At 37.4% G+C, this 10280-nt stretch overlaps 2 protein-coding genes across 3 annotated transcripts in view; one reads left to right on the top strand and one right to left on the bottom strand.

The window, feature by feature from the left end:
- Positions 1-1293: 1293 nt before the first annotated feature.
- LOC143288560 (selenoprotein M-like) lies at positions 1294-9141 on the bottom strand. Its single transcript, XM_076597161.1, has 4 exons — positions 8982-9141; positions 7299-7369; positions 6407-6485; positions 1294-3082 (listed from the first exon to the last, which is right to left on the bottom strand). The coding sequence occupies exons 1-4, from the start codon at positions 9096-9098 to the stop codon at positions 2912-2914; spliced, it is 438 nt and encodes a 145-aa protein (XP_076453276.1). The 5' UTR covers positions 9099-9141; the 3' UTR covers positions 1294-2911.
- Positions 9142-9256: 115 nt separating this feature from the next.
- Positions 9257-10280, top strand: part of LOC143288559 (aspartate dehydrogenase domain-containing protein-like) — a 36884-nt gene continuing 35860 nt past the window's right edge. For both annotated transcript variants that reach the window (XR_013056116.1, XM_076597160.1), the window contains exon 1: positions 9257-9600. Coding sequence is in view for 1 of the 2 variants with exons in the window: in XM_076597160.1 (XP_076453275.1) it covers positions 9558-9600 (43 nt within the window). In the remaining variant the exon portion in view is untranslated. The remainder of the gene's footprint in view (positions 9601-10280) is intronic.

The following is a 10280-nucleotide window of genomic DNA, read 5'->3' as shown; positions in this document are numbered from 1 at the left end:
TTCCAGAGGAAAAACCATCCACCCACCCTCTCTGTCCTTGTCAGCTCTGAGATGTCTTGAAAACTATGTAATGGAATTTTTTCAGCTGTGTTGTATCTACTGAAAACAGAAAACATCTACATGTTCCATCCACACAAAAACTAAGTCCCTTTTCTGGTTCTTTTATTAATGGATGAATATGGACTCATTTTCCAATCTCAAAAATCTTCTCAATTGGAGCCATTGTTCTTAGAAAATGATAGGTCAATCTCAAATCATTTTTTGAGCTCATATTGCGCTCTCCGTAAAGGCCATTTAGAATGATCAATGTTTAATTTGTTTTCCACTCTCTGCTATAAGGCCATTGTCAAATACCTCTTCAGCCATTTTAGATAAGTGTTTAATTTGTTTTCCACTCTGCTATAAGGCCATTGTCAAATACCTCTTCAGCCATTTTAGATCGAATGATCAGTGTTTAATTTGTTTTCCACTCTCTGCTATAAGGCCATTGTCAAATACCTCTTCAAACTCCTACACTTGGATTTCATGAACTGTGTACCACTCGACTTTGTGTTGGCATTCAACTTTAAATTTCCAGGTAATGAGGTTGACCAGCTTCACAATATCAGAAACAGTAAAAAGATCATGCACAAGTCTATCCAGCCGTCAAGTTAAATTGTAAATGGCAGCCCAGGCAGTGGGGTATTAAACACCAAAGTGTTACTCATCTTTTGACATAGGAAGTATTTGTCGACCATTGTCCTGCATCACCCTTAAGTTAACTTGCTGACTGTCGCTTTTGACTCCACACGGAAGCTTATGTGGGTCGTCCATGACCCATACCACTGTGGCACTCAACACAAACCATGGGAAACGAGCTCTTCAGAAAACTTGACATCCCCCAAAACAAAGTTACTTTGCCTGTATGACGAGTTTAAAACTAAAAGCACAGTCACAGACAGCAATGAATGTGGGAGCTCAAGCTACAGTCCACCATTGCAGACAAGAAAAAGGGACTAGTCTGAACTGCCAGAGATACAAATCTAAAAAAAATAGTTCACAGCATTAAAACAGCTCAACACAGGATTGTTATCAACACGCCCCCCTCCCACCCCAAAAAAAAACCTACAATAACAGGTTAATAAAAATATAAAAAAAAGAGAGGACCACTCAGAAATCCAATCACTAACCATGCAGTGTAATTTCCATTTATTTACCGTCCACACACACAGCAAGTGCACTTTAATATTCATTCTCCCATGGAGCCTTCCATGTCCACAAACCTTTCATCACCAAAAAACACAAAACAATGACTTCCATACACAATATTTTTATTCTTTTTTTTTGTTGTTTCAGTACCAAGTTGTGATTTGCAGGAATGCAAGGGGCCCTGACTGTACATCTGTTTAGCACCGAACACGTTTTGGTGTTAAACTTCATTCTGTCAGGCCTTCAAGCATTTCTGCTGTCCAACTTGAATACTGAACTTTTTTTTTTGTATTTTTTTTTAATATATATACAACAAATTGGAGAATGTGATCTAAAGTTAAAAGACAAGACAGAATACCAAAGATAAGAATGAAGTGATAAAGATTGCCACAAGAACACTTTTTTGACAATGCACAGATTAATATAAAAATATCTACAGGAAGACTAAAACTTAAAAAGTGATATAATTTACCCATATCACCAAAAATTTACACAAACAAAAACATTTCAAAACAATTTTCACTCAAACACACACCAGAACATGTACTTTACTTTGTGCGGGGTGAAAGGGACATAGAATTAGAAGAAATGCGCAAAAACATTTCTTTAATTCAACTTTCTCTCTTTCATATATTGGTAACTTGGTAACAATTCATCTGTATGTAAACCACCTGATAAAAAAGACAAAAATAAATCTATGTGCCAAATGTACACCGACCTCGAGTAAAGGTTACTTTTATGTTTTTTTTCCCCCTAGACACTCAAGCCATTGTTTCTGAGATTACACAAACAAAAATGAGAGCTCTGCCTCACCAAGAATGCTAACAAAAACACTGTAGATTGTCATTTCCACAACTACCAAAATAAAATACCAAAATGCAGTTCGGAATGTACAGTTATAAAACATCTGTTAGCTCATCTTGAGAAAAAAGGGCGTATGGGACTTTGATTTTGACAAATTACTTCAATCCTAACAAGCACATTCACATGGAATTCAAACAGACATGCAATTATAATCACTGTTGTTGTGAGTTAGAGATGATCAAATGCTTGCTATTACAGAATGTTATGCAATTCCCAAATAAAAACTGTCTTAAATGGAAAATGTAGGAAAGCAATTCATGTACATTCTGCTTAACAAAATGGAGACTGGTAACTATCTAACTTACAATGAGACAATGTTAATGTCATGGCACTGTCGTTAGTGTAGAATTATTACCTTGCATGAGTTAATTCACTGAAATGAACACAACCAATATATAGCACCCTCAACTCTGTGTGTGTGTGTGTGTGTGCATGTGTCCTTTCTCACAATAAGTTTTGCATTTCTTTATATGCACTACTGTCACAGCCTTGTTAAGTGTTCTGGTTCCAGATCTCAAGTACAAAATTCGAAACATTCACTGTGTTGCTTCAGACACTCAAAATGTAATAGAACTGTCATGTCATTATTAAATGAAAACTGGATGTGATCCCAACACAATGATTCTTTGGCACATATGCTCTTCATTCTTTAAAAAAAAAAAAAAAAAAAAATCTATAGACACAGTTCTTGTAATTCCTTTTCCAGCTCTCACAGCAAACTTGAAACATGCTTTGAACTCCAGTGATGCAACGAGAAGAAAGGTAAAGAACAAGAAACAGCAGAACATGAGAAACAGAAAACAAACCAACAGGTAACCCCCCCCCCCCCCCCTTAGAAACCGTCCCAAACACCCGTCCCCTACAAATCCTCCTTGCTCTTGGCCTTCCCCATGACTGGTACAGGATCTCCATATGGTCCTGTCAGGAGCTTGTCTGGAACTTCGGTGCTGGCGTCATCTTTCTTGAAAAACCCCTTCCCCACGAACAGCTCGTTCAGTTCTTTCTGATTGTATTTACTCAGGTCTATACGCTGCAACATAAACAATCGATTCAAGTGAAAGGTACATGGACATTATGTATGTACCATAGTCAGCCGAGTCCAATTATGACCATCAGAAGATTCAAGATTCAAAAACTTCATTACTCGAGGATAAAGATTTTAGGCATTGCCTAGTCTTCCAATCTGTCCTTGTGACAACAAAAACAGTGACGATGAGGACACAACAATAATAACAATGGTAAATATTACTACTACTACTACTAATGATAATTATAATACTGATCAACGCACCATCATCATCATAACATCAGAACAGCAGAGGAGGCAACTGCTGTCCAAACTATCTGGGCTAATAGTTGATTATTGTGGAGAGTGCTTTGTGGAGTTGTTTTGTATACGGGGGCCATGGTGTGTGTATTCATGTGTTATGCGTATGCACTTGTATCTGCATATTTGTCATGTTCATCATTATTTGCAGGTGTTAAAACCCATGCTTTTGAAATATGAAAAAATAACAAATCATTCAAAAATGTTCATCTCATGCTCCCCACTTTCCATACACGTATGTATGTGACTGCAGAACATGTTCAGTCACACACTGATTACTTCCCTCTTTACATGTGCCACATAACAATCACAAGCAGCTTGTGAACAGAGTGAAATCTGATCCGACAGCAGCATCAGCACATGATTAATGGAGGCACTGACAGATGGTTGTTCGTAGGCTTCTCAATCAATGCATGCAGCAGAAGGCTGAATGAGAGAGAGAGAGAGAGAGAGAGAGAGAGAGAGAAGTCCAATAAAATTATTCTAAAGCAGTACAGGAAATATAAAGCAAAACAAATAAAAGTAAAATAAAATGTGAAGAGTGAAAAGGCAAGCTGTCTGGTGTAGTGCATATACTTGGTTTAGTTAAAAGAAATTACCCCCCACCCACCCCCCTCCCCCACCCCAAGAAAGTAAGGTAGTACAGGGAGGAAGAAAGAAAGGTATGGTGTGGTGGTGGGGGACACCAATAAAGGCAAAGCTGCATTTTGCACCAGTAGCCATTATCTTATTTTCCCATGCACAAATGTATCCTTCTCTATCTCTATCTCTGTCTGTCTGTCTCTCTCTCTCACACACACACAGTGGGGCATCTAAAGTGTTCATCTACTCCTGGTCAGTCCATCAGCAATGTGATGGATGTGACAGCACCAGTCCTTCATAATGACTGCTGAGACTGTCTGCCTGCACAGCCCATGCCTGAACTCTTCAGTTCACTAAACACTTATCCCTTTTAGTTTACAAACATCTCTTTCACATGTATAGTCTGCAGTCTAACAGAACTACACTCAAACAGAATGATGTACCCATGGACGGGGGACTGTTCACTTTTAAACTTCTATACGCTGACTAGCATGACGGCAAAAAATGTAAACTTTAATTCACTACACTTCATAGTGTGGGAAACATTAACATCATATATACAGAAAGTGTACAACACTCCGCTTTTAACACACAGATGAAAGTATGCGGATGTTTCACTGCTGATTCATGGGCAGAGGTTGGCAGATTGATCTGTTCATAACCATTTCAACCGCAGACTTTTTAACTTTGCAGGTTTCTGAAATCTGTACTGTTTATCAAACATGTTAGGATTTTAGAAATGCTGGCTAATTGGTGACTTTATCAAATCCTGTCAGCCGACAAGTTCATCGGTGTTTTCAAATAAAAGGATGGGAGATGACATGTAGGAAAAAAAAGAAGAAGAAGAAAAAACATTTTCTGTACTTATGCTGCTAATATTAGTGAAAGTTATACTGTCTGCTGACTTCAGTTCCATAGCAGTGAGACAAGTTCACACTTCTGTGCTCACACAGGGATTAAAATTCAGCTGAGAAGGATGACAGTTCGCAAAGCTAAAGGACCACGAAGTTTAATCCAGGGAGAAAGAGGAAAGAAGAACATAGAAAGGCCAAGTAGGACTGTGAGAGGAAAAAAAAATGCAATCAATACGCTCTTTGCTAATTCAATTGAGAGTCACAGATGTCACCTCCCATGGCCCAGCCAACTGATTTTTTTTATTTATCATAGCCCACAGATGTTACCTTGGAATTTGGTTCTTTCAAATCATTCTCAGATTCTGCATATGTTTGCACAGTTTATCGATTCTGGTCTATTTCACACACACACACACACACACACACACACACAGTAATATGCATATATATCCCAAGCTCACTGATTTCTGTCAAAATTAATACCTTCCATATTTTCTTCCCTTCTCTAGAGCAACTTATTAGTTTTCTATAATGCCTTGCCTTCCTTTTCACTTTTGGCGATTTGCTTTAATACTTCAGTGTGTGCACAAGTGTGTTGTAAAGCTTTATACTGTTCTGTGTTGTTATACATTCTGTATTACTTTCCTTTTTTTCACAGTACTTTCCTTTTTAAGAAATCCAGGCTCATATATAAAGAAAGCATACCAAAAAAAACAAAACAACAACAACAAAAAAACAACAACACACACACAAAAAACCCCAATGACAACAACCACAACAACAACAAAATTGTTGACATAACTCTTTAAACTAGCTTAATCTCTCTTCTATTTTCAATCTGAAAGTTTCATATTTCTCTTTAGTTTCAGGCATGAGTTTCTCTCTTGTCAAGGATTCTTTCAGTTCTACAACCAGTAAATAAAGTGGATTTTGCAAGTGGGACACACATTTTTGTCCCACATCAGCACTGACATTTAAAACACTACCATAAGAGCAGCGGAAGCTGGGGAGGTGGGGGGCGGGGCAGAGGAGAGGAACCTGCTTCCCACTTGGGAACTGAGCCAATTGCATGTTGCATCAAAATGCAGAGTTTTGTCTATTATACCATCACTACACACAAACAGCATAGACACGTTAACATAGGTGCACATCCCCACCCCCCTACACAAACACACACACATGTAATGGTGTATAACAATCTTCCATGCAATCTCTTCCTACCTTCCCCTCTCTCTCTCATAAAGACTTGCACATGCTCAAGCATACAAGTGTCACACATCTTAGCATCTATCCTTCAAATCTAAACATTAACCTGCAGACCAAATAAAACTTCAGCATATTGAAACACCTTTGTAACACGTTTTCCCAGGAAACTATTACACTTAGCTTATTGTATTGTCTAAGTTTGTTCATTCTGCTGGAAATTAGCATGCAGAGCAAAGTAAAAAAAAAAAAAAAAAAAAAAAAAATCATCTTGATATAAGATATTTCATGGCTGACACAAGATCCGAAATGACATTATTTTACCAACTTATTATAATATCATAACTTTTCAAGTATCACAAAAGAAGTTGATATGATCAACAAATACCTGCAAAACTTCCCCATCCTTATTAAGCAGCAGCAGGTCAGGAGAAGCGCCTGGAACATGCTGGAACTTAACATTGTGGCTTGCATGAGTTAAGGATCATCACTGGTACAGTGGTAGAGACACTTATGATTGTACACATCGTTACATAGTATACATTCATGATCTATAATTATAAAATAACTTCCAGAACATGACTGATAATGCAAGCATAAGACATCATTGGTTTCTTTTTTGTTTTGCTTTATCATTTTTTTAAATATCTTGATGATGAATGATGAAAACGTCTTTAATTCTACTGTACTTTCATACAGCTTCACACCATATAGAACAGTACACACACACACACACACACACACACACACACACATGAAACACAATCTGTTGTCCCATATCTGACCCCTCACATATATGTGTCTAAATCACCTTGTTGTGAGCCGACAATAAACCAACGAGAAGAACAACACACACAATAGTCAAGCAGCTTGAAGCATTTCTCCAGATCCTATTCACAATCTAACTGTAAATGTCTATCATCACTAGTAAGACACAAATGAACTGACATTCATAACAATCCATCGAGGATCATGTATACATTCAATACATCAGATATTAATATGATTATTTTCATAAAAGTAAACAATTAATACGGTAAAACTACCAGAACTTTACACTTCACAATAAATTATAACAACCAAAGCACTTTTAACTAAATTTGTTTTTGTACACACACACACACACAAATAATAAAAACATATCGAAAAAAAAAAAAAAAAAGGAAAAAAAAGAGGAAAAGTGTAGAACAAGACAACCACAAATAACATTAGAATTCATAATGTAATGTAATTATTAAGCTGAAGAAGCCAACAACAGCAAAGTCTTCCCTGAAGGATACTACAGAGGGAGGTCCCTGTTAATGAACCTCTTCACCTCTGGAAGTTTATTCAAACGTCATCCAGTGCAGCTCTGAAAAAAAGAAAAAAATGTGCGTCACATGTACATGGCAGATGCCAGAACACACACACACACACACATACAACAATATACTCATTTACCTGAACAGATGAATTGTTATTTAATTTAACATAAAACATTAAAAGGTCCCATGCCTCTTACTTGGTACATTTTACAGCTGTAACAGCATTGAATTCAAGTGTGTCAAGGGCTAAGCATAGAAAGGCAAGATCAATACAGCATCAGCTATAAACTTGCATTGAATTTCCAGCACTGTCCTGGGATATCTGACATCAACATATGAATCCCAATCCATCAGATCCGTTCTTCTTCCATTCTTTGGTCGTGATTCTTTTTCTTTTCATGGCCCACCTGTCTGGTACAAACTCCCTCTGCAGTTCAAGCATGCCTCCTCCACTTCATTCAAGTTCTTCCCTAAATTCTCATTATGATTATCAACAGATGTAAAAAGATGCAAACTGCTGCCACTACTATAGTATGACATATATATCAACAACTTGTTTGATTCACATTATTATAACATGGAAAATAAGAATGCAATAACTGAATAACTTCATCAATAACACATGCTTGTGTTTGTAGGCTGTTAAAGCAATTCATATGATCAAATTACCATTTCTGTGCATGTGCTTAGTTAAATGCTGATGACCTTCAACTGAGCAGCCATGTACACAAACAATACTCTATTCAGGAGAAAGTGCTGTATAATATATATATATATCTTGGTCATCTAACTTCTAAGTAATGATGTAAATTCAATCCTTTCAATGACTTGCGTGTGGAAGGAATTATATATCACACACACACACTTCTTCTTCTTTATTGTTGAAGGCCCACAATCATATGAATTGATTATTCTGGCACCTAAAACTGGGGGAGTTTGCTACTACTATTTTGTAGTTGGTGTTCCCTGATGATGTGAAGAAGAGGTTGAGGTGAAGGTGGCATCATTCCACTGCTGTTCAGGGGAATTGGGGGGTGAGGAGGGATAGGTACACACACATACATTCACACACACTTGGGAAGCAAACACACACACAAACACACTTTGGAAGCTTAAAGAAGAACAAACTTTTTACTGAGGGTGTGGGGGAGGGTAAAGACAAACAGATGCCCAGTGGTAGTTTGTTTCAGTTGTAAGGTGTGTTGAGTATGTGGACTGATCTATACATATGATTATTTTATGCAACACAGCATTGTGCTGAGCAGACCTTGAGAGGTTAATCTAGGTTTGTGTAAAACAGTAACACATAAATGACATAAGATAAGACAAAATCAGTAAATGAACAATAATAACTAAGACACATTTAAAAATTGTAACGGAAAAGATACGAAAATGCACTGTGATTTAATAAAATAATGAAAAACTGTAAGTATTGTATGACTGCACACTATGATCGATAAAGAAAATTAAATATAATTACAGAAACGCTTAAACTTTTTTCTCCGAATAAACCTGATATCCGCATCAGATCTGCTGAGGCTATTTCTTCACCAAGACCCAGTGGATCACTGCTGGCAGAAAAAAAAAAAAAAAACGAAAGAAAAGAAAAAGACGACATGAGAAAAATAAATCACCAATAAGAAATACACACAATATTACCTCAACTCTGGCACTCATTACATCTCTATCAGTCTGAGTGAAAACTGGCTGGAACAGTAAAATGACAGCAAAAACCACCGCATGGCAACACGTCAGCATTCCCCGGGCCGCCATCATGCAACGTCTGCTATCGGCTGTGTGAAGTTCTCTCCCTCTACTTCCTGAGCGAGCTGTTTGGAAGCGAACAAAATGAGAATATAGACCACAGTCCACAGTTTCCGATTAGGCACACAGCAACATTTTGTCGAGAGTTAGTTGTCTGCTGGCTTCTTGACCGCTAAAAAAAACTTGCGTTGGTTCACAAGCGAATGAACACAATTAATCCCTAGATGTTGTGCTCATTTATACCATCCTCACACACAGAAGGCATTATCAAGTTTGCGGAAAAGGGACAATATCATTTTTTTCATGCTGCAAGAAAATGAAGGACAAATGAATGTTTCTTTTTTGCCTGATGGGAGCAACATGACCTCTTAAGATATCCGTGAACTTTGACCTGACTATCAAAAGAGGCGGTGGGAAAGGAACACGTTTTGCAGATTTACGTACGGTTATGAGGTCCACATTAAACCAGACATGAACAAACGACGGATTGGTATTGTTGGCTATGGGCATCTGGGTAAGAAGTAGTAATGGTTTGCTGTCGCGCCCCAACAACATATTGTTTTTGCTTTGGCCAACCCTGAGCGATATCGAAAAAAACAACAAACCAGCTTTGTCCCCTGACCGAAGACGAACATCAATCCTGAAGTAAACGATTTGGGTGTTAACTATGACATTGTCGAGGGAAGGATACCGATATAAAACTGAGACATCACCCATGTTTATATCTAAGAAGAGTAGCTTTAAGATAAAATGATTTTTCGATGAATGCATTGCACAACAATTGTCAAAGTTAGTAGTGGTGTTCCTCGGGGCAGGGTCTTGGGGCCCACTCTCTTTGTGTATTATATAAATGATATGCCTGATATTCTTGACTGTTTAGTGAAAATCTTTGCTGATGATACAAAGATCTTTGAGGAAGTAGGCTCTGATATAGATAGGTTAAAGTTACAAGCTAACAGAGATAGATTAATAGACTGGACTGATAAATGGCAAATTAAATTTCATAACAATAAATGTAAAGTTTTACATGTAGGAAAGAATAATCCACATTATAGGTATTACATGGACTATACTGAACTGCAGGAAACTTCATCTGAAAGAGATCTTGGGGTTACTGTTGACCCCAATCTCACTTTTGATACTCATATTCATGAAACCATTTAAAAAAAAAAAAAAAAAAAGCCAATAGACTGA

The sequence above is a fragment of the Babylonia areolata genome, chromosome 12 (assembly GCF_041734735.1).
Source record: "Babylonia areolata isolate BAREFJ2019XMU chromosome 12, ASM4173473v1, whole genome shotgun sequence".
In the NCBI taxonomy this organism is placed as follows: Eukaryota; Metazoa; Mollusca; class Gastropoda; order Neogastropoda; family Buccinidae; genus Babylonia; species Babylonia areolata.
Note: the sequence above shows the minus strand (reverse complement) of the source record. Positions and strands in the feature narration are given on the sequence as shown.